We start from the raw sequence: 25,403 nt of genomic DNA on the forward strand, positions 1-25,403 counted from the left end.
TTAGCAGATGTTAATGCGAGTGTAGCGAAATGCTTGTGCTTCTAGTTCTGACCGTGCAGTAATATCTAACAAGTAATCGAACAAATTCACAACAACTACCTTATGCACAGAAATGTAAAGGGATGTATAAGAATATGTACACATAAATATATGGATGAGCGATGGCGTGCTGCATAGGCAAGATGCATTAGATGGTGTAGAATACAGTATATACATATGCGATGAGTAACGTAGGATATGTAAACATTATTAAAGTGGTGTTATTTAAAATGACTAGTGATACCTCTATATAAACATTATTAAAGTGGCGTTATTTAAAGTGACTAGTGATACAGCCCGTCAGGCTGCTCTCGATTGTGCATCTGTAAAAGATTGTGAGTGTTTTAGATGACAAGCCGGATTTCTTCAGCCTCCTGAGGTTGAAGAGGCGCTGTTGCGCCTTCTTCACCACTGTGTGGGTGGACCATTTCAGTTTGTCCGTGATGTGTACGCAGAGGAACTTAAAAAATGTTCCACCTTCCCCACTACTGTCCCGTCGATGTGGATGGGGGGGGGGGGGGACTGACACCACACTCCGAGGGCCCTTACCTCCTCCCTGTAGGCCGTCTCGTCGTTGTTGGTAATCAAGCAGTCTACTGCTGTAGTGTTGTCTGCAAACATGATGGTGGAGTTGGAGGCGTGCATGGCCACACAGTCATGGGTGAACAGGGAGTACAGGAGGGGACTGAGAACGCACCCGTGTGGGGCCCCAGTGTCGAGGATCAGCGGGGTGGAGATGTTGTTTCCTACCTTCACCACCTGGGGGCGGTCCGTCAGAAAGTACAGGACCCAGTTGCACAGGGCGGGGTCGAGACCCAGGGTCTCGAGCTTAATGACGAGTTTGGAGGGTACTATGGTGTTAAATGCTGAGCTGTAGTCAATGAACAGCATTCTCAGGTATTCCTCTTGTCCAGATGGGATAGGGCAGTGTGCAGTGTGATGGCAATTGCATCGTCAGTGGACCTATTGGGGCGGTAAGCAAATTGGAGTGGGTCTAGGGTATCAGGTAGGGTGGAGGTGATATGGTCCTTAACTAGTCTTTCAAAGCACTCATATAATCGGGCCTGTGTGTAGCTGGTGTAGAGAGTCAGGCGCAGGATAGCAGATATGAGTAATCAACGTATTTACTCAAGTATTCACAAATACAACACAATATTCCCGATCCCACAATAACGGACCGTATACAAGACAAACAATCACTCAAAAATAACCATGGGGGAACAGAGGGTTAAATAATGAACAAGTAATTGGGGGATTGAAACCAGGTGTGTAAAACAAAGACAAAACAAATGGAAAATGAAAAGTGGATAGGCGATGGCTAGAAAGCTGGTGACGTCGACCGCCGAACGCCGCCCGAACAAGGATAGGGACCGGCTTCGGCGGAAGTCGTGACACTTCATGATGACAGAAGTGAGTGCAATGGGGCGATAGTCATTTAGTTCAGTTACCTTAGCTTTCTTGGGAACAGGAACAATGGTGGCCATCTTGAAGCGTGTGGGAACAACAGACTGGGATAGGGATGTGGCTAGGGATGCCGTCTGGGCCGGCAGCCTTGCAAGGGTTAACACGTTTAAATGTTTACCTCTCGTTGGCCACGGAGAAGGAGAGCCCACAAGCTTTGGTAGTGGGCCTTGTCAGTGGCACTGTATTGTCCTCAAAGCGCGCAAATAAGTTGTTTAATTTGTCTGGGAGCAAGACGTCGAATTCCGCGACGGGGCTGGTTTTCTTTTTGTAATCCGTGATTGACCGTAGACCCTGCCACATACATCTCGTGTCTGAGCCGTTGACTTGCAACTCTACTTTGTCTCTATACTGACGCTTTGCTTGTTTGATTGCCTTGCGGAGGGAATAGCTGCATGGCACTAAGCAACCTAAGACCAGTATAATAAATTGTTCATGGAATGTTCCAGTGGCACCACCCCTGCATCTCTGACATAACCCCACCCCCTTCATGTCCGATGTCCTCTAACTACCAAGACCTCCCTCATGAATTATTCATGCCTGTGACGCCCAGCAGATGGCACCTGTGTGTGGTATTAGACGCTGAGCCAGCAGACTGTTCGTGAGGAACTGTAACTCATAGGCCTTACGGGTCACATTACACTCCCACTCCTCACATCTCACTGAATACCTTTTTATAAACAGAGAAACAGTTTGGATGGTTTTGTGAAACATTTCTCATGCATGAATTGGTGACGGCCAAAGACGTTTGGTCTAGCCAATGTAATATAGTGAAATTCTCCCTCTTTTGGCCACTTGTTGGTAAATTGTACATCATTTGTACATAAATTGTTGCTACGTGTGATATAATGTCCCTCATACTGCCTAGCAGTGAATAACATTTGTGTAATTAGGTAATCATTTTCTGAAGACAAAAAACGATCCATTTATTTTAATTAAAGCATTCTCTTTTCTGTTTATATATTGTTTTATTCAAAATCCTTCTTTTAAGATGTTTACACCACACAAAACACGTGTCACAACAGCCAAGGATGGAAAATAATCTATATTGAGTGTGTTAGGTCAGAGTTTGGCCCCTTGACCTGTGCTTTATATTAAAACAAAATGACGAAAAATGTCATAAAAACCCCCACAAAAAAACCACATGAAACATCAAACTGTTGGAACTGAAACTATTTACATATTGCCTTACAAATAATAGATTAAAGTTCCTGCTATGTAAAATACCAGTACAATTATAAACTAACTTGCATCAACAGCAAGACAAAGGTAAAAATTTACTTCGGGATGCGGTTCATTCCTACACCGAAGCGGTTTGACCTTAACTTTTTCAATATAAACATTATGGCCGTGCCACTCTATCACCGCAACAACAACATTAATAGTCAGGTTACAGAATTTAAAGCTGTTAACAGATATGGCCTGTTGAACCAGAAGGAAATATATTGGTTTGCATCCGTTAAGGACAGATAAGGTTAAGGCCAAACCGCTAGGTTTGATTTAGAATACAGATTACCAGCCCCAGTCCTGGAAAGCCACAGCTCTATGGCCCTAACAAATGTTGTGGTCGGTTTGCAGGGCTAACGCTGGTATTGAAACTGCTAGAAACTGCTAACTACTTTTCTGGATCTCCCAACCTCCCACTATTTCAAATATTCCTAAAACAAGTCATGTACTGTGTGAGGGATCTAACACAGTCTTTGCTATGCTTACGGGAGACAGGACTTTCATTGATGGCTGGAAACTATCTGGTACAAATGAGTTGGGGGGGGGGAGAAAGAGGAGACTGCTTGTGGCAGACAGTGATGACGGTAGAGGTTCCTAAACTTCATGGTGCCTTTTATTCTAGCCTGGTATCCCTGGCCGCCTGAGTAGTGAGGGTGGTTCTGTGTAGAGTTTTGTCCTGTAGGGTGCATTCTCTTCTCACCGTGGCCCAGAGAGGTAGATGAGACTTGGCTGGGCCATAGAGAATGATAGAGGCCTCTAGTGGCCAAAAGGCCGTGTTAGCATTGGCAGCGCCATTGAGGGCTCCACCATTTTAATGTAGTCAACTGGGTAGGACTTTTAACTTCATTGGCTGATCCCTCCTGGTGACCCTGTTGCGAGTCATCAGGAGGGATCAGCCAATCGTGAAGAAAAATGACTGCTTCAAAATGGAGATTGCCTTAATGGCGCTGCCCATGCAGTCACAGATGCTATAATGGCACAGATACAAAGATGAGTCCTCTATCTCTTTGGGCTGGACTGGACTCTGGGTTGCCGGGCCTGTCATGGGTCTTGGAACGTCACTGGAGGTTTGTTGAACACTGATGTCAACGAGGGACAGCGCGGGCCACTTCTGTTGTGCGGATGGCTGGTCATTGCAGCGACAGCCCTTCTTAAATTAGCCCATAACATAAATCCAGCCCCACCCACTCCCCTACATCCATTTATTTTAACCTGCCTGCATATTGACAAGATTTTTGGAGTGGTAATTTAACTTAGAATGATGAACAAATTATTTGTCGATAAAATCTCCTTTTCGTATAGTATCTCATATATATATTTATATATAAAAGAAACAGCCTCTACAGTGATATCTATGGTATACAAAGAGAAACAATCTGCAAGATCACACTTTTTTTGTGGTTATTGTTCTACTTGGATCTGGATCCAGAGGTTCGCAGGGGAAAGACAAGCCTAGTCGTCGTCATCATCATCCTCCTCCCCTTCATCCTCAGCATCCCTCTTCCTCTTCTCCCCTTTGACTCCTGCCTTCTCCTCTGCACAGGGCACAAGCCAATCAAAAAGTCAGAATTTGTCGGATTGTAAAAAAGGTGGCAACAATCACTTCTAATCAGGACCAAGTAAAAACAACAGCAGCAATCAAATCCAATTGGCATTTCCCTTCATTCTGAAATCGGCATCCTTATGAAATTGTATCCACAGGCAATGTGGGAGTTGATACAAGAGCCACCGTATGTTCCGCCCAACGACAAGTCTCAAAAACACCAGAGGGGGAAAACAAAACACAGCACCACTAGTATACATCTTTTCAGTCAAGTAACAAAGGCCACTTTGTAGACTGAATTACCATTAGCGAAACAATGTAGAGGCTAAACCATTTTGGTTTAATGTTAATGCGGTTCTCTTACATCAAAGTCTACTTTCAAAGGATCCCCAAGACCTCAGATCTACTGCTTACGTATAATATAGTAGCTAAGTATTTCCCCTGGCATGTTATATAGGAAAGGGGTGATTTATACTCCTTGCACACACATACAAGTGCGCTGCTTACTGATGTCATCTCACAGTAGGCACAGCTTCCCACTCAGAGTCCTGAAGGAGTAGTTCACGTACAGTGCATTCGGAAAGTTTTCAGACCTCTTGACTTTTTCCACTTTGTTGCGTTACAGCCTTATTCTAAAATGGATTAAATACATACAAATGCTCATGAATCTACACATAATACACCATAATTACAAAGTGAAAACAGATTTTTAGACATTTTTGCAAATTGAAAAAAATAACTAAACTAAAATATTACATTTACATAAGTATTCAAACCATTTGCTATGAGACTCGAAATTGAGCTCAGCTCATCCTGTTTGATTCCATTGATCATCCTTGAGATGTTTCTACAACTTGGTTGGAGTCCAACTGTGGTAAATTCAATTGATTGGATATGATTTGGAAAGGCACACACCTGTCTATATAAGGTCCTACAGTTAACTTGACAGTGCATGTCAGAGCAAAAATCCAGAATTGTCCATAGAGCACAGAGACAGGACTGTGCAGAGGCACAGATCTGGGGAAGGCTACCAAAACATTTCTCCAGCATTGAAGGTCCCCAAGAACACAGTGGCCTCCATCAATCTTAACTGGAAGCTTGGAACCAACAAGACTCTTCCTAGAGCTGGCCACCCGGCCAAACTGAGCAATCGGGGGAGAAAGGCTTTGGTCGGGGAGGTGACCAAGAACCCGATGGTCACTGACAGAGCTCCAGAGTTCTTCTGTGGAGATGGGAAAACCTTCCAGAAGGAAGACCATCTCTGCAGCACTCCACCAATCAGGCCTTTATGGTAGAGTGGCCAGACCGAAGCCACTCCTCAGTAAAAAGGCACATGAAAGCCTATTTGGAGTTTGCCAAAAGGCACCTAAAGACTATCAGACCATGAGAAACAAGATTATCTGGTCTGATGAAACCAAGATTAAACTCTTTGGCCTGAATGCCAAGCATTACGTCTGGAGGAAACCTGACACCATCCCTACAGTGAAGCATGGTGGTGGCAGCATCAGCTGAGGGGATGTTTTTCAGTGGCAGGGACTGGGAGACTAGTCAGGATCGAGGGAAAGATGAACGGAGAAAAGTACAGAGAGATCCTTGATGAAAACCAGCTCAAGAGCACTCAGGACCTCAGACTGGGGTGAAGGTTCCCTTTCCAACAGCACAACGACCCTAAGCACACAACCAAGACAACACAGGAGTGGCTTTGGGACAAGTCTCTGAATATCCTTGAGTGGCCCAGCCAGAGCCCGGACTTGAACCCCATTGAACATCTCTGGAGAGACCTGAAAATAGCTGTGCAGCAACACTCTCCATCCATCCTGACAGAGCTTGAGAGGATCTACAGAGGAAAATGGGAGAAACTCTCCAAATACAGGTGTGCCAAGCTTGTAGCGTCATACCCAAGAAGACCTGAGGCTGTAATCGCTGCCAAAGGTGCTTCAACAAAGTACTGAGTAAAGGGTCTGAATACTGTCATATTTCAGTATAAAAAATAAAAAAAATCACTTGCAAAAATTACTAAAAACCTGTTTTTGCTTTGTCATTATGGGGTATTATGTGTAGATTGATGAGGGGAAAAAACAATGTAATCTATTTTAGATTAAGACTGCAACGCAACAAAATGTGGAAAAAATACTTTACTGAATACTTTACGAATGCACTGTATACACATGGGGACTTTGGCTGCATTCACAAGGTAACAACTAAATGGCCTGAACCATCTCTGGATTACATGTACACAACCTACGATACCTGTAAAGCCCAAAGGATTTATCTGCCTACTGTGTAGTGAGGACTCTAACCTTGTTTTAAGTGTTGAAGTTAGACCTAGCTTGGCTCCAAAACACAGATAAGTGACAAATGAACAGTCACACAGGGCTGAGGAACGGATCAATAGAAGTCAAACCCTCCTGGGTCAAAGAGCCAATGCCCCTTTTCACAGAGTCATTGCCACAAATTGAGTAACAGCCAGCATGGAGCCGATGTCAATAGAGATGTTGATGGTTGATTCCATCAGGAGATCTGTGACAGGCAAACATATCTGCCACTTCCAGGCTAGAGTACTTGGGTTTGATTACTAGTGACAGGTCAACACAACAATTCTTGTCCTCACCTTCTTCCTCCTCCTCTGCGTAGTCGTCATCATCTTCTTCGTCCTGTGTGTGGAGAGGGGGGTTAAGATTCTTTAAATGAAGTGTCGACTCGAGTCGGCGGAAGTAAAACATTATGAGGTTTTGGATAAAATATGACAGACATTTCAGTTGTCTCACCTGGATCTTTTCCTTCATCAGGTAGGAGAGCCCAACCTCTCCTCCTTCCGAGCCCTCCTCATCCTCATCTTCATCATCATAGTCCCCTGTGGGCCCGGCTCCGTCCTCCCCCTCATCATCATCTATGAATGAAGAAGTATTTTGTTCAAGAAAGTTAGGCTGAAATATCACCAACCCCACCATGTGGTAGCCATGCTCACCATCGTCGTCTGCCTCTGAGTCAGGGGCCTCGTTGTCCTCCTGGTCGAAGCCGTCCAGGTAGGTGACCTGAGGCAGCAGCTCAAAGATGCTCTCACGGTACTCCTCCAGTGTGGTAATCTCACAGTTAAACAGGTCCAGGCTCTTCAGGTTCTTCAGATTTTGCTGTGGTTTTAGAAAGCAGAGGTTAGAGTTTACCAGACAATCCTGATTAACAAATTCTCTCCATGCACAAGGCTGGCAAGCATAGCCACATATCTCCTTGTGAATGGGATGATTAGTTTACAAATATATATATATATCTTTTTTTAAAGCACTTATTTCAAAAAATGCAATTCTACAAATGTTGCCATGGGGCAGACAGATTTAATTTCAGTTTTAAAGAATTTCCTGCAATTCTACACATTTTGCCATGACTAATGTTATGTTAATGATATGAGTGGGTGACTAGCAAAATCAATAGAGGCCGCCTGGATGTCAGAGGCACTAGTAATGCGTGGGTTGACTCATAACCCGCAGTTCACGCCTTCATTTCCCCGGGGCGGACAGGTTTAGGGTCATTAAATATTGTGTGGATGAAGGGCGGGTGGATGGCGGACAGGCAGAATCAAGAGAAAACAATACTTGAAATTCATAATTGTATCATTTATTTTACCAGGTGACTGAAAACACATTCTCATGTACAGCAACGACCTGGGGAATAGGTACAGGGGAGACGAGGGGGGATGAATGAGCCAATTGGAAACTGGGGATGATTAGGTGGTGAAGGTAGAATGAGGGCCAGATTGGGAATTTAGCCAGGACACCAGGGTTAACACCTCTACTCTTACGATAAGTGCAATGGGTTGGTGAAGTGGTAAAAGAGGAGGATAGCAGTGCTGGCTATGTTATGTGTGATGATTGTGAGGCGCTATACAAATTCTATAGTCAAAAGACAGGGACTTCAAATAGGCTTATGACACGTCAAGGGAACTGTAGCCTACAGTTCAGACGGGTTACATGGAAACTGAAATCTGGACAATGACTATAGGTCTATAACCTCTCACATAGCCTTAATATTAACTCCTGCAGAATTAAGCATTTCTTGCAGCAAAATTATACACAAAATGTAGGCAAAATGTTTACTCGGGAACAGGAGTGGAGAAATAGGATTTCTTTCTCTCAGCATCTTGAGAGGATGCAAATGCTCAGATACCATCTGTAGAGGTGCCATCTTTATCAGCATCATAGAAGCTGCTATTATTTCAACCACATAAAATGTGCATCCAAGCCGAACTGAAATCTTATCAGAAACATGTTGGGTCATTTTCTACAGCTTTCTATTTCCTTACAACAGGTCAAACTAATGTCATTTGGAAATTTTTCACAAAAAATCTTTCCATTTCTTTTTTTACATTGCATTTTCTCCCCGGTGCCTAAATGTCTTTGCTCCGTGAAAGATGATGACAGAAAACTTTACTGATGTCAACTAGATTGAAGCATTCGTTCTCTGATTCATGACATTATTCTGGTGAGAAAAGGTTTATTTTGTCTTCTAGAGCAAAATATAATGACAGAAGAGAAGCTGCATGTAAGGTGCATTTGGAAAGTACTCAGACCCCTTCACATTTACCACATTTTCTTACAATACAGCCTTATTCTAAAATGTATTAAATTATTTTTCCCTCATTAATCTACACACAATACCCCATAATGACAAAGCAAAAACATGTTTTTAGAAATGTTCGCAAAATTAAAAATGAAAAAACAGAAATACCTTATTTAGATAAGTATTCAGAACCTTTGCTATGAGACTCGAAATTGAGCTCAAGTGCATCCTGTTTCAATTGACTATCCTTGAGATGTTTCTACAATTTGATTGAAGTCCACCTATGGTAAATTCAATTGCTTGGACATGATTTTAAAAGGCACACACCTGTCTATATAAAGGTCCCACAGTTGACAGTGCATGTCAGAGCAAAAACCAAGTCATGAGGTCGAAGGAATTGTCCATAGAGCTCCGAGACAAGATTGTGTCGAAGGTACAGATTTGGGGAAGGCTACCAAAACATTCCTGCAGCATTTAAGGTCCCCAAGAACACAGTGGCCTCCATCATTCTGAAATGTAAGAAGTTTGGAACCACCAAGACTCTTCCCAGAGCTGGCCACCCGGCCAAACTGAGCAATCGGGGGAGAAAGGCTTTGGTCAGGGAGGTGACCAAGATCCCGATGGTCACTCTGACAGAGCTCCAGAGTTCTTATGTGGAGATGGGAGAACCTTCCAGAATGACAACCATCTCTGCAGCACTCCATCAATCAGGCCTTTATGGTAGAGTGGACTGACGGAAGCCCTCCTCAGTAAAAGGCACATGACAGCCCGCTTGGAGTTTGCCAAAAGGCACATAAATGACTCTCAGACCATGAGAAACAAGATTCACATATGGAGGAAACCTGGCAACATCTCTGCGGTGAACCATGGTGATGGCAGCATCATGCTGTGAGGATGTTTTTCAGTGGCTAGTCAGGATCGAGGGAAAGATGAGCGGAGCAAAGTACAGAGAGATCCTTGATGAAAACTTGCTCCAGAGCGCGGCAACAGGACAACGACCCAAAGCACACAGCCAAGACAACGCAGGAATGGCTTGGACAAGTCTCTGAATATCCTTGAGTGGCCCAGCCAGAGCCCGGACTTGAACCCGATCGGACATCCCTGGAGAGACCTGAAAAGAACTGTGAAAAGATGCTCCCCATTCAACCTGACAGAGGTTGAGAGGATCTGCATAGAAGTATGGGAGAAACTCCCCAAATACAGGTGTGCCAAGCTTGTTAGCGTCATACCCAAGAAGACTTAAGGCTGTAATCGCTGCCAAAGTAGCTTCAACAAAGTACTGAGTAAGGGTCTGAATATATGTGATTTCAGTTTTTTTATTTTGAATAAATAAGCAAAAAATTCTAAAAACCTGTTTTTGCTTTGTCATTATGGGGTTGTGTGTGTTGATTGATGAAGGGAAAAATGATTTTGTCACGTTCTGACCATAGTTCTTTTGTGTTTTCTTTGTTTTAGTGTTGGTCAGGACGTGAGTTGAGTGGGCATTCTATGTTGTGTGTCTAGTTTTCTATGTTTGGCCTGATATGGTTCTCAATCAGAGGTAGGTGTTAGTCATTGTCTCTGATTGGGAACCATATTTAGGTAGCCTGTTTTGTGTTGGGGTTTGTGGGTGGTTGTCTTCTGTCTTTGTGTCTATGCACCAGATAGGACTGTTTCGGTTTTTCACATATTTTGTAGTGTTCACGTTTATTGTCTTAATTAAAGTCATGATGAACACTAACCACGCTGCGCTTTGGTCCGATCCCTGCTACACCTCCTCTTCAGACGAAGAGGAGGAAATCTGCCGTTACAGATTTAATACATCTTATAATTAGGCTGTAATGTAACAAAATGTAGAAAAAGTCAAGGGGTCTGAATGCACTGTATCTAACTATAGAAAAGTTGACTAACAAATAGCCTACCAAAATGTCAGAAATTATAAATAGAAACATATCTAAATCAGGCAACAACAAAAAAAACGCCACCCACTGTTAAAAAATTGTTCTGCCGTCTTTGACTGTAGCCTACAGTGCATTTTCTATATTAGTGGGTTAGGGTCGGGTGCAAGCCATATATTTTCACTTTATTACATATAGTCGGGCGGTTGAGGATGGGTTATTAGCAATTGCGGGTGAACAAACAGCTGACCCGCAACCACTACTGTGCAGGTGCTGTGCATGCCCGGTAAGATATTCGGCCATATTTACTACGAGTTTAGATATCTGGCTAGAATATCTTACCAATCTAAAAATGGTTAGCTGACATGGCTAATTGTGTGAATGATAAAAATTGCAGATCCACAACAACATTTCTAAATTGCACCTTGTGTATTCTACCTCAACAGTAAGTTGAGACCCTGACTGAATCCCAGAAGTAGCCTTAACGACCAGCCCAGAAGTAGCCTTAACGACCAGCCCTGAATAGCCTTAACGACCAGCCCAGAAGTAGCCTTAACGACCAGCCCAGAAGTAGCCTTAACGACCAGCCCAGAAGTAGCCTTAACGACTCAACTAACCAGGGCCTCAACGTTGTTCAGCCCCTTGATCTTGTTGCCACTCAGGTTTAGATACGTCAGGTTGGGGCACTTCTCTGAAAGTGTCTCCAAATGACCTGAGATGTTGTTGTCACTCAGCTCCAACTGTGAGGAAAGAACACACAATTTCCTGATGAATCGCTTGAAAAATGTAATCCTGCATATCAAAATAAAAAGCCAGAGTTTCTTATAATTTTGCAAACTTCAATTATTTTGATTGAGATAATCAATTGCTCAAAAGGATCCAGCTTCCCTATTCACCTTGCGCAGTTTGGGTAGTGAGGGTATTTTGGCCAGGGAGGTGAGTCCAACGTTGACCATGCTGAGGAATTCCAGCTCCTTGAAATCATCTGTCAGGCCCTCTACTTCACCATCACTGGTGCGGCAATTATCCACCACCAGTTCTTCCACCTGTAGGAACAGTAATCAAGATCAATTGGACACTTGACAATGAGGTGGTGCATCAAGAGATTTCATCCTGCACATGTTAATGAATGAAACCAAATGAAATGCATAGCTAGTTTGTTGCATTTCCCCCCCATTTGTTTGGGTTAATTCACCATGTAATTTTGTAATCTTATTACATGTTGATTGGAAAAGCTGATCCTTGACCTAAAGTCCGCTGTTTCCTGTGAGAGCACACGCCTTTCTCAATTATTCTCTGCTTGAATGCTTTGTAGTGTGGACACAAGACGGAGGACCTATGTCTGAAAAACGCCATGGCTGGAGTAGCTAAAAAGCTACAAGGCTTCAAAAGAGGTAACAAAATAAAGTGCATAAACCCTTGGGTGACTGACAGCCATCTTGGCACTCCTCCATTGTAGAAAAGAATTTGGAAGCTATAGCTATGCATTTATTAATGTCTAAATTCATTTTTTATACATATATTCTATTAGACATCTTAATGCATACTTTTTTATTATATTATGGAGCTATACATAAAACAATTATAAAAAGATATACACTGAGTTACAGTTGATTTATGGAAAGTCAATTGAAATAAATTCATTATGCTCTGGGTATACAGATTTGCATCTGTTGGTCACAGATACCTTCAAAAAATGATAAGGGTGTTGATCAGAAAACCAGTCAGTATCTGGTGTGAACACCATTTGCCTCATGCAACGAGACACATATGCTTTGCATAGAGTTGATCAGGCTGTTGATTGTGTTGATTCCTGACGTCAGCATGACAATTGTACATGACCTCAAAACTTGAGACATCTGTGGCATTGTGTTGCGTGACAAAACAACACATTTTAAAGTGGCCTTTTATTGTCCCCAGCACAAGGTGCACCTGTAATGATCATACTGTTTAATCAGCTTCTTGATATGCCACACCTGTCTGTTGGATGGATTATCTAGGCAATGGGGAAAGGCTTATTAACAAAGAGAAATAAGCTTGTTGTGCGTATGGATATGGAATATCTTATTTCAGCTCATGAAACATGGTACTAACACTTTAGATGTTGCGTTTATATTTTTATTAAGTGTATTATATATATATATATATATATATATATATATATATATATATATATATATATATATATATATATATATATATATATATATATATATATATATATATATATATATACACACAGTGGGGCAAAAAAAGTATTTAGTCAGCCACCAATTGTGCAATTTCTCCCACTTAAAAAGATGAGAGAGGTCTGTAATTTTCATCATAGGTACACTTCAACTATGACAGACAAAATGAGAAAAAAAATCCAGAAAATCACATTGTAGGATTTTTTATGAATTTATTTGCAAATTATGGTGGAAAATAAGTATTTGGTCACCTACAAACAAGCATGATTTCTGGCTCTCACAGACCTGTAACTTCTTCTTTAAGAGGCTCCTCTGTCCTCCACTCATTACCTGTATTAATGGCACATGTTTGAACTTGTTATCAGTATAAAAGACACCTGTCCACAACCTCAAACAGTCACACTCCAAACTCCACTATGGCCAAGACCAAAGAGCTGTCAAAGGAAACCAGAAACAAAATTGTAGACCTGCACCAGGCTGGGAAGACTGAATCTGCAATAGGTAAGCAGCTTGGTTTGAAGAAATCAACTGTGGGAGCAATTATTAGGAAATGGAAGACATACAAGACCACTGATAATCTCCCTCGATCTGGGGCTCCACGCAAGATCTCACCCCGTGGGGTCAAAATGATCACAAGAGCGGTGAGCAAAAATCCCAGAACCACACGGGGGGACCTAGTGAATGACCTGCAGAGAGCTGGGACCAAAGTAACAAAGCCTACCATCAGTAACACACTACGCCGCCAGGGACTCAAATCCTGCAGTGCCAGACGTGTCCCCCTGCTTAAGCCAGTACATGTCCAGGCCCGTCTGAAGTTTGCTAGAGAGCATTTGGATGATCCAGAAGAAGATTGGGAGAATGTCATATGGTCAGATGAAACCAAAATATAACTTTTTGGTAAAAACTCAACTCGTCGTGTTTGGAGGACAAAGAATGCTGAGTTGCATCCAAAGAACACCATACCTACTGTGAAGCATGGGGGTGGAAACATCATGCTTTGGGGCTGTTTTTCTGCAAAGGGACAAGGACGACTGATCCGTGTAAAGGAAAGAATGAATGGGGCCATGTATCGTGAGATTTTGAGTGAAAACCTCCTTCCATCAGCAAGGGCATTGAAGATGAAACGTGGCTGGGTCTTTCAGCATGACAATGATCCTAAACACACCGCCCGGACAACGAAGGAGTGGCTTCGTAAGAAGCATTTCAATGTCCTGGAGTGGCCTAGCCAGTCTCCAGATCTCAAACCCCATAGAAAATCTTTGGAGGGAGTTGAAAGTCTGTGTTGCCCAGCAACAGCCCCAAAACATCACTGCTCTAGAGGAGATCTGCATGGAGGAATGGGCCAAAATACCAGCAACAGTGTGTGAAAACCTTGTGAAGACTTACAGAAAACGTTTGACCTCTGTCATTGCCAACAAAGGATATATAACAAAGTATTGAGATAAACTTTTGTTCTTGACCAAATACTTATTTTCCACCATCATTTGCAAATAAATAAATTAAAAATCCTACAATGAACGCATGGCTTTCAACCTTCATCTCTCCCGAGCCCGTACGGGAGTTGTAGCGATGAGACAAGATAGTAATTACTAGCGATTGGATACCACGAAAATTGGGGAGAAAAGGGGGTAATTTAAAAAAATATAAAAAAATAAAATAAAAAAAAAAAATCCTACAATGTGATTTTCTGGATTTTTTTTTCTCATTTTGTCTGTCATAGTTGAAGTGTACCTATGAAAATTACAGGCCTCTCTCATCTTTTTAAGTGGGAGAACTCGCACAATTGGTGGCTGACTAAATACTTTTTTGCCCCACATATATATATATATATATATATATATATATATATATATATATATATATATATATATATATATATATATATATATGTTTTTTTTAGTATTAATGCTACGGTCACCACTAAAACAAATACATGTAATGGTGTCCTTAAAACATTTAATTGAAATAGTGTAAAATTACATTCATTCGTATGGCGGACTGTTCCTACTGGGGAGTGCCAATATGGCCGACCGGTGACTTCAAAGCCTCGCAATGGCCAATACATAACATCAACAATTAAGGGTTTATATACATAATTGGTGCTAACCCATAGCAAGCCCTAGTTATCGTCTAGCAGCTCAACATTTATTAATGACAGGTTAGCTAAGCTACAGTTAGCAAACGCACTAGCTCGCTAACAAGAGGTCTAGCTAGCTGGGGAGCAAAAAAAAAGTATTCCACATTTCCTAGTTTTTACCCAAGGGGTAAACATGTTTACTTAACACGACAGGTGGGAATATTTTGCTATTTAGTTAAGTTATTTGGACAGAAAACAGGAGACAGTGAGTCTGGAAGCCAACTACTAGCCAAGATGTCAGCTAGATAGTAGTCATGCTAACTAGTTAGCAAAAAACCAATTGTGACAATGATTGTCGTGGTTGACTCATTGTTAAGAAATTGAACGATGTTTTTTAATATTCGTACAAGCTACAATTTTTATATCAGCATGTGTGGGATATTTTGTTTTTACTGCGTTAGATCTTCTCGGTGTGATGGTTGGGATAACGGGACAATTCGGAGTACAACGCATTTCTCATCCCTGGATTGAGGTACACGTTTCCCGAGCCATATCTCGTGCCGGCTCTGCGGTGTCTTAATCTACACAGGAAACCTTTCCAACCTTAGTGCAGCTGTAAACCAGCGGGTTGGATCTGCTGGCTATAATTATCCCAGACCAACCCTGGGGTTTTTACCCATGCATTTTTACCAATGCTACTCTATAATGCATTAGATATTTAGTTTTTACTGCTGATACTGTATCAGGTAGCAAAACTGCTGGTGGCCTAGCGGTTAGAGCGTTGGGATGGTAACCAAACAGTTGCTGGTTTGAATCCACAATCCAAATAGGTGAAAAATCTGTCGATGTGCCCATGAGCAAGGTCCTTAACCCTAATTGCTCCTGTAAGTCGCTCTGGATAGGACAGTCTGCTAAATTACAAAAAAATGTTTTTTAAATTAATTGTCACAGAGACTCAGAGTCCGGGAATGTAATTGCGTGAATAGTGTAGGAATGGATAAACGACAGCCAGAAGGGCTACGAGACTGACGGACAGCTTGTCTCTCATCCCTGTTTAGCTAGCTAGCTACTTTTCATTGTCGCCAGAAGTTGTGATCACTGTGACATTGACAGGCATGAAACATCAAGTGCCAGTCTCTTCAGTAAAAAATACATTTTTTGTTTTAACAAATTTAACAGGATAATTCCAAAATGTGTATTCATAAAATGAGTCCCAGTTTTTTTGTGTACTATTTCATCCAATTGTGTACTATGACGTCCATTTCGTATGATACGTTACGTCCTGCTATTTTTTTTAATGTGTGTACAATTGGTACGATATGATACAAATCCAATTTGTACAAGATGTTACGAATTTGTTGTCCTTAAGATCCCGGACTACATCTTTAAGAGACTGATAACAAGAAACGTGTTATTGCAGTCGAGATAGGACAAGTATATATTGTCCTTTTACACCATCTCAGATATGCTATCCCAGACTGTACTAACAAGAAGATACTAGGAAGACAATCTCTTGCGGAAGGATCAAGTCCTTTTACTGCAGAGGAGCGGGAGTGTGGTCACCTTTGTTATTAATAGCCTATTTCCTACACCACCTGATGGGCACCTTTCGCGACTGTCAAAGCTGGAATTCAACGAGGTAAATTGCGCACAGCAACACCCTCTCATGGAAGCCCTCTGCTCTTAACTGAAACAAAAACTAGGTGACCAGTTGTCCAGTTATCCGTAAAATCAGATTGAGTAGTTCTCTTACTTAACAGTTGCTCTGTTATTGGCCCTGTAGGGGCCCCCTGTCCAGCATTGGGGAACAACCCCCCCCCACACTTTCTAAGGGCACAAGCACTGTACGAAAATTGTGCCGTTAAAGAGGGCAGCCGTGCTTCTAGCCCCTAGGCAACTTTATAGTGTTTTGTTTTTTTGTGTTATTTCTTACATTATTAGGCCAGAATGTGTTTTGTGTTATTACATACCGCCGGGAATAACAGCCGGGAATAACTTTATCACAAGCATTTTGCTACACCCGCAATAACATCTGCTAAACACGTGTATGCAACCAATCAAATTTGGTGGGGAGAATTTTGCAGGTTATTTCGTACAATATTTCGTACAATTCGGAGCAAATAGTAAGTCTGCTTCGTGTTTTCATTTTTGTCATACATACACAGCCCTAGTTGTTATCACTAATGCTGGCCAAATGAAATGTGGCTTTGGTCAGAGAAGAGGAAGAGAGAGGCCCAACTCGGCGGAAAATATTTCCCTCCAGCAGGTGGCGTTTTTTTATTGTTTCGCCCACCAAGCATGGAGTTTGGTGGACAACGACTCCCATTGTTAGGGCAGAGAAACCTCTCTCGTCGATATATCTATAATCTTTGCTATGGTGTGTTCCGCTTGCGACTAGCGACCTCAGTTCTTAGTGAGTGGGGAACTATTGTGGCAAAAATCTAAATAACACCCTTCTCATTGACTTCAGTACCAAGTACAAAATAATACAATACAGTGACTAATAAACGATTATTTATAATAACATGTTACAACTACAAATCATCTTGGCTTTTGATTCAGTTTGTAGCTTGACAGCCTTCAGGGCCGAGGTTCGCAAGTTTACGGCCCTCAATTTTTTAAATATATATATTTTTATTTAACCTTTATTTAACTGGGCAAGTCAGTTAAGAACAAATTCTTATTTACAATGACGGCCTACATTTCCAGCAGTATCATTATGATGTATATTCTTATTCAAAATAAGTAATGATACAAACAAAAAATACAAACAACCTCTAAAGCCTTTGTCATATTTCTTAAACGTTTTTAACGTGGTAGACAGGGTCTCAAATGCATTCTCAGAAGCATGTTTGTTTCAGCACCCTCTTACGGTACAAAACTCTGCTGCAACAAGGCCTTGAGATTATTGTGTAACCAGTATGTAGTTTCAGTTGTGGTAGTCAGTCATTTTTTCTATACTTGGCTGCACAGGGGCCTTGGAGAGTGATGGTTAGGAGGGATGGCTAAGTAAGTTGAAGTGTTACATTTAATATTGGCATCAGGGAAATTGACTCCAGTTGACTTGCACTTGTACAGCCTACATGTGATATGTGAGTTGTATTCAAGAAACACTGAATAATTCCAAGCATGATGCTACCCTTTTTGTCTATAGGCACTCATCAGGGTGGTTATTCGGATGTTGCACAAAGTAGCACTGTACTTGTACCAAACAGGGTTGTGGTCAATTCAGAAAGTACACTGGAATTCCAATTCCCTTCAATGCTTTTTAATTAGGAAAATGTGGAACTGGAATTTGGTTGACTTTCTGAATTGACTGGAATTTAAATGAATTGACCCTAACCCTGGTACCAAGTTATATATGGCAAAATGTTTTAATGTTTTAACAATGTTATTTATCATCAACAAAATGTGTATACAATGTGTATATAAATCGTACCACTAAGATATAAATAACACGCTCCTCAAAACCAGAGATGGCATTGTCACTGTTTTAGCCTGGTTTTATCTTCACGTAATACCTCGATTGTGAATGAACAGAGTTCTGTGCGCATCGTCTCGATATTGTGGTCGAGAGAGACATCGGTTGAGATGTAGCCTACATCCTATACAGACTTCACTGCCGAATGCACAGCAGAGTTCTGTAACTATAGAAATTGTAAGAGAAATGAGATTTGCCGAATGAAGGCTAGAGTCAGTGGCATGAATGAATGGGTTTTGTCAACCCTCAGACAAGCGCCGTCTCTGAGGGTTGGGGGGTTTACTGTAGCCTAATCTACTAAATAGGGGCGGAGGTCTGAGCCCCGCACGCCATCTGCCATATTACTTAAATTCGTAAAACGCAGAGCAGGACCACAAACTCTGCTACACTTGAATGCGTGTATATATATATACACACACACATATTTTACAAAGACGTCGTCGTTTCATACCGAGGAAAAGCCTGTTGTTACATAATCACTATAACATGGAGGCGAAAGACAACTTGCTTTTCGATCGGAGTACAGTAGGCTATGGCCGGCTGGGTGAGTCGTATAGGCTATCGGAAATTCGTTTGGAAGTTGACTTTCTACATTTGGATTTAGGCCTACTATAAAATACGCATCATTTATCAATTTGCGTGTGTCTAAATTTAGTTAAACCGGTTATAGCAGTCAAAATGGGCTCGTGTATAGATGCAACAAAATGACTTCCACTCCCCGCACGTCAGAAATAGGGCTCAAAAGCCTGCACTGTACAAAAAAAAACACACAAAAAAAACAGCTACACTGACGCCACCGTAGTCATTGCCTGCGCGTCTCGCTCCGAGAACGGTCAACTCGCGTGCGTGCTGGTTATAAATTGCGTATACATTCTTGCAGGCGTTGTTCATATAACATCGAAGTATTGATGTTTACATCCCGTGGACTTTAGAAAAATACTATGGTAAAAGAATTGGGTATTAGCTAAACCCATTCGATTAGTAAAATGTCCGCTCAGAGAAACCAACCAGCTCCTTGTGCCATTTGGTTAACCCGGTAAGACCGGTCAAAACGCTCGTTACGCATGGAAAGCTTACGTTTTTACATTCGACTTAAATAGTTATTTGCATCGGCATCCATATGGAATAACATCAGGGAACTTTCAAGACAAACCAATTAATCGCGTCTCAAAAGTTATTTCACATTTCCACGGCAGTCGTGAATTCTCTGTATTTGGATTAGCCTGCTATACTACAGGAGTCAACACGACGTCAGCAGAGCCTTATTACGATGTTATTGGCTTTTCACAATTGAATTACTCTCACAAAAATAGCATAATGTTCTTCATAAGTATGCCCGCTCCGCCACCTTGAACGTTCAATGGATCTCTGGCCGGGCGCAAGACAAGGAGGATGATGGCAAAGACAGTGTTAACATAAAATGTTATTAGAATCACAAAGCGATCAAAATTGCTTTGTGGATACTTGCAGTTCGTTTTTGTACAGCAACCAACATATATTGTGATAGGACGAATAATCAGAATCCCCCAAAACTAAAAAAAAAAAAAAAACTTGTACTCGTACTCGCATCCTCTCTTGTTGTCCATGTGCAGAGCGGAACCTCGCAAGAAGTCCGCTCTTCTCTGGGTTATCGGCTCGTATAGTTATCTCCTCATTTTTAAGATAACTTACCTCCGCTGGTGTCCTATTCCTCAATTCTAAACTGATCCTCTTCTTCATCTCCATTATTAATAAAATATAAAACACTACGTTAACGTAAAAAAAATGCCAATCAAATTTTCTGAAACTCCAGTGCTTGGACCCACAGCTCAGCTTTCTTGGATGGCCACAGTTCTCTTACTGATCCTCCATGATACTTCGCACACAGCCCCCTCTATCAAATCCCGCCCTGTGGAGTTCTTGATAGGCCAGTCCTGTCTTCCCTAATTTTAATCGGATGATCGACACACCAATCAAACAGATCATGCCGATCAACATAAGCCGCCGGAGGTGATTGGTTGTGATTGCGCGCGCAGTAGCTTTAGATGGGTCAATGCGAACGTCAATATCTTCTTTCAAACCGTCGGGGTCGTCACTAGTTAACACAGCCACAAAGTCATAATTATGGACAAGCCACGCCCATAATTATGGATAAACCACGCCCATTTCTAAAATGTATCGTCTTAAACCTAACCCTAACTTTAACCACACTGCTCACTGTAAGCCTAACATTAAAAAGGGCCAAATGCCTTATTTTTGTAGCCAATTTTGACTTTCTGACTGTGTCATCTGGCGGAAACCAAGATTAGAGTGGCTGCCGATCCGACTTTTCTCTGACCTTTTTCCCTCCGGACAAAAAATCCTGATGCTTCTGCACATGTGCGGTTCACGTTCTACGCATGTGTTTAAATTCTACTTTACGTACAGGCTGTGTTCGAGAGGATCAAAACCGTAATGTATCATGGGAAAATTGTGACTGATTGATCTACAAATAATAATGAGTACTAGTTATTTATAATACAAGGTTCTTTGTAGATTAGTCAATCGGAGGTCGCCTGTACTGTCGTCTACAAACAAGCCCATAGTCTCTGCTCTACCAGAAATCTGTAGCCTACAGACGTAATGATGAGATGCTCATGTCTCCACCCTAGCAATGGGAGTCGTTGTCCCATTGCGGGGAGGCAAAATAAGCACACAGAAACGTTTTGGTCTAATTTTGGACAGATTTTGGTACGAGTGAAACCTCTCGCTTCACCTCTTCCTCTCTGGCTCTACTCGTAGAGAACAGGCTACTCTGGCAATGGTGTTAATTTAATAAAGTTAGATCAAAGCTGAATCAATGGGCGCATTCGAGCAGACCACTTTTGTCAAATTGGTGACCCAATGATCACGCCTTGTGTTGCATTATGGGGATAGAAATTGTCCGATTTGCGACTACATGACAACTGCATGAACTTTACAAAAAAATATGTGATCAAAGGTCATTAAGTTTTGACTGCAGTCTACTGCAAATCTCTGCAGTTGCTCTTCACAACTTCATCATGCATCCATCTTTAAATATATATTTTATTATTAACAGCAAATCAATACAAAAAGTACATTGGGGAACACAAGTATATATAAAGAACATACAAAGGACAATTGGGCTAGGCGGTACAATAGCAGCCGTCACCTGCATAGAGTACCATAGTTTGAGTCATAATACCCATAAAACCTAGCGGTCAAACAAGGAAATTGTTCCAATTGGTTTTTCCACCATTCATTTTTCCCGTAGGGGATTTTAGAAACACTTACAATAAGGGCTGTGTTTTGTGTAGGCTTACCCTGGCGTGACGTTTTGATAACCATGTAAATCTCTTTAGGACAAGGTGACTTTTATCAAGATATTTGCCTGTATTTACCCCCTAAAAATGAAATGCTAATTAGCTCCTAATGTGGCTATCATAAAGAACTACAAATGTCATGATGATCTGGACTATCTAATGTTAGCTAAAGTTAGTCATTCATAAATTGGCTTTTCTTTTTTTGTTGACAATTCTGTGAACTGTCTTGTGCAAGTTTTAAATTGACACAATACCTGTTAGCAAAGGTGTCAGCTAGAGATATCTACGGGATTCATAGTCTTGCATTATGTCTACTTTGACGCTAATTAGCATTTTCGGATCTGAGCGTAGATAGAGCTGAATATATTGATTAAAGTCGCCTTGTCCGAAGAGATTGACATGGTTATCAAAACGTCATGCCACGGTAAGCTTACATGAAACACATCCCTTGTTTTTTTTTTTACACAGTTATCAAAACGTCACGGCAGGGTAAGCCTACACGAAACACAGCCATTAAATTCCCCATGGGAAAAATTAATGGTGTAAAAACGATTGGAATCATTTCCGTGTTTGACCGCTAGGTTTTGTGGGTATTATGACACCCCCACTGTGGGGCTCTACTGTCAACCACTCATTAGGGTGTTTTTGTTTGCTCACGTAAATGTGACCAAAGACATAACTGAAACAGGAACTAACTTCGCATGATTCATGTATACAGTGGGTATGTGAATGTGATATTTGAGTCTCTCCAATTGGTAGTACAACGTACACACATCAAATCAATTTATATAACCCTTCTTACATCAGCTGATATCTCAAAGTGCTGTACAGAAATACACACATGTATTTATATATTTATTTAAACACTACAAATAAAAACGTATAAACAATGGCAGCAATGCCATGTTGCACTGAGCCTTGCTGTTGGAAAACCACATCAGTGTCAGACTTTCGGCTGTCACAGATGCATACCCCCGACTTCACTCCTGGACTTTCGTATACTCTAGTCGGTTGCTTTTGCCTTACCATTCAAACGAGCCCACTGCAAGATCGAATCATAATACTATTCTACATAACAAAACCAAATATATATATATTTGGTTCTGTTATGTAGAATACTATTATATATATAACAGAACTGAATATAATAGCGTAGTATTACTTTACTGTAGGACAAAAACGCCACCGCACTTTCCCCTCGTGTGGCCAAAATTCAACAGCGCGCGTCACTAGGCAAAATACACAGGTAAACCATCTGCTCTAAAATTCGTTCACTGTACATCATTAAAAACAGCACTGAAGGCTACTTCGAAACAACAATGTACAACTCAAGAAGATCTAAATGCATATCTCCATGAAACTGATTGAGATCAAATGGTTGGTATGCAGATGCTGCATGGACGTTTTACCGGTAAAACTTGTAGAATTATAATTCACGATTAACAGTGGGAAATGTGAAGGGAAGGAGACCACAAAAAAAATGTTTGCGTAAAGTAGAGGTAAAGAAACATATGCTCAGAACCTGAAATATCTGACCCGCAGCCTTAAACCAGAACTCCACCCACTCTTTGTTCTCTTTGGTGCCTTTTTTCAAGCGCAACAGCCCTTGTCACCCCACCACCCTTTAATTCCCTCACATTTTATGTATCGGTCAGGAACCTGAGGTTTAAGGTCTAGAATGTAAAACATATTCGAATGCATTTTATATACAAGGATTTGAGTTTCATAACCCCCCAATATGTTTTTTTAAATAGGGAGTCCAAGGCAGCCAACAGACTTGCTCTACCATTTGATATGCAAGGCAGAATATCCAGTTGAAACTCTTAACAAAATGGCTGACCATGAACCACCCCAAGCATGGGGGCTTAAAGAGGACAGGCAGTAAGCCACACCATCTGTGCAATGTTGCTTTGCTCTCATAGACCAAAGTCCTTTGCACTCAGTCTTGCATCATATCAAGAATGTGGTGTTTTAAAAGCTATGCGTGCACTCTAATCTTTCATTATTGATCAAATGGGGATGGAGACTCAAAATGGCATGTCTGTTCGATGGTATTACTATAAATCTGTGTAGGCCTATTTTGTGTATTTGTCTTGGACAAATGTGTGGTCTTACATTGCAGGAAACATAATCTATTCCAAAGCATGCAAATTAGGCTCAAGCTCTATTGATTTAGTATGTCAGATTATCATAAAGTATCTGCTAACCCATTGTAAAAAATTAAATAATAATGTTTATAGAATGAAAAAGGATGAATGCAATGCCTCAAGGTGACCACCAGAGGGACAACCCACACTGACCTCTGAGAGGAGTGAATATCCGGAGTCTTACTCGCTAAGCTGATTTGTTCATCAAGTTACCAGAATGGAGTTTGATATCCAACATTGCTCTGTCGCCACAAGCTATTTTTTAGTATCACTTATGGATCCACAGATATTGCACACCCAGTCATGAGAAATGTAATTGTGGCGCAGCGGTCTAAGGCACTGCATCTCATCTCAATCACCGGCCGTGATTGGGAGTCCCATAGGGCGGCGCACAATTGGCACAACAGCAACTCTGGTAACTGTACAGGAGGAAGTTATCCTCCAAAAAACAGTGTGCTGTACTATCAGTGTCCACAAGATGGCAGACGGCGCAAGGATGAAGTCAAAACCAGATGAAACTGGATATGTGTAATCACAATGCACAGACATTGCAATGCCTTGTATCCTGGTACATGTATTTTTAATTGCAAATCTCTAGAGGGTGCAATAATGCTTCAACCAACGAGTTTATCTGCCTTGTCAACTTTGTCTTTGAATAGAGGCATAATAATGCTGTTATAACATTAACATAATGTTTACCACAACTTAGCAGTTATTCTAGGTACTAAAACAGTGTTTTTTCTCTCTGCCATTCCACTTCTCATTGAGTACTTGTCAATAATCTTGATTGGTTAATATTCCAGCACTGATTAGGGCAGCTATACATGCTTTGTGACCCAAAAATATTCAGAAGTGCTATAACTTTCAAGGTAGTAAGATGTTATAGACCTTTTGATTTAAGTTTTGAAATGATCATTTCAGAAACATAGCAGGTCAGGGGTCAAATTCTAGGACTCATTGCGATGGAATGCCATTCATGGTGGAACCCCAGTGATTCTCCTCCTTGACCCTGATAGTGGACTGTTCTCACATAGTTGCAGCGTTTCCTACAGTCCTTTGTCCGCCGGCAACGTTGTGACCTACTGCTGTTCATAGACGGTGGGGGTTGAGGTGAGATCAAACTAGAACAATGCTAAACACACACTGGTGTATTCTCATGGAAAACCTCAACAAGGGGCAGCTGCAACAATGACTCTCTTGGGTTGAAAATGGGATTAAAATGCATTGAGACACAAAGGAATAAGAAGCTACCACTGCATTTCCTCAACTATAAGTATTGTCATTGAGTTAATTGAATGTGTATGTTAAATCACAGCAGGTTAGTGGCACCTTAATTGGGAGGACAGGTAATGGCTGGAGCGGAATCAGTGGAATGGTATCAAACACATGGTTTCCATTCCATTTGCTCCGTTCCGGACGTTATTGTGAGCCGTCCTCCCCTCAGCAGCCTCCTGTGGTTAAATTATGAACGACCCTAAGACAATGTGATGGCCGTGTATCACACCG

General features: G+C 41.5%; 1 protein-coding gene across 3 annotated transcripts; it reads right to left on the reverse strand.

The window, feature by feature from the left end:
* Positions 1-1,145: 1,145 nt before the first annotated feature.
* LOC129819809 (acidic leucine-rich nuclear phosphoprotein 32 family member E) lies at positions 1,146-24,177 on the reverse strand. Of its 3 annotated transcripts, none has more exons than XM_055876413.1 (7): positions 24,051-24,177; positions 11,598-11,747; positions 11,319-11,441; positions 7,239-7,401; positions 7,039-7,160; positions 6,882-6,924; positions 1,146-4,262 (listed from the first exon to the last, which is right to left on the reverse strand). In XM_055876413.1, exons 2-7 carry the CDS (start codon positions 11,655-11,657, stop codon positions 4,180-4,182), a joined length of 594 nt encoding a protein of 197 aa, XP_055732388.1. In that variant the 5' UTR covers positions 11,658-11,747; positions 24,051-24,177; the 3' UTR covers positions 1,146-4,179. The 3 variants fall into 3 exon arrangements, with proteins under 3 accessions (XP_055732388.1, XP_055732387.1, XP_055732386.1); XM_055876412.1 differs by lacking the exon at positions 24,051-24,177 and adding an exon at positions 20,120-20,513; XM_055876411.1 differs by lacking the exon at positions 24,051-24,177 and adding an exon at positions 20,120-20,564 and having other exon boundaries at positions 7,039-7,401.
* Positions 24,178-25,403: the final 1,226 nt, after the last annotated feature.

This window comes from Salvelinus fontinalis, chromosome 22, assembly GCF_029448725.1.
Source record: "Salvelinus fontinalis isolate EN_2023a chromosome 22, ASM2944872v1, whole genome shotgun sequence".
Lineage (NCBI taxonomy): Eukaryota > Metazoa > Chordata > Actinopteri > Salmoniformes > Salmonidae > Salvelinus > Salvelinus fontinalis.

Excerpts from the sequence above, each read along its gene's own strand:
- LOC129819809 (XM_055876411.1), bottom strand. The coding sequence starts at position 20,173 with ATGGAGATGAAGAAGAGGATCAGTTTAGAATTGAGGAATAGGACACCA. Across the intron at positions 11,748-20,119 it reads GGAATAGGACACCAGCGGAG|GTGGAAGAACTGGTGGTGGA; the intron begins GTAAGTTATCTT and ends CTGTTCCTACAG. Across the intron at positions 6,925-7,038 it reads TGATGAAGGAAAAGATCCAG|GACGAAGAAGATGATGACGA; the intron begins GTGAGACAACTG and ends CTCCACACACAG.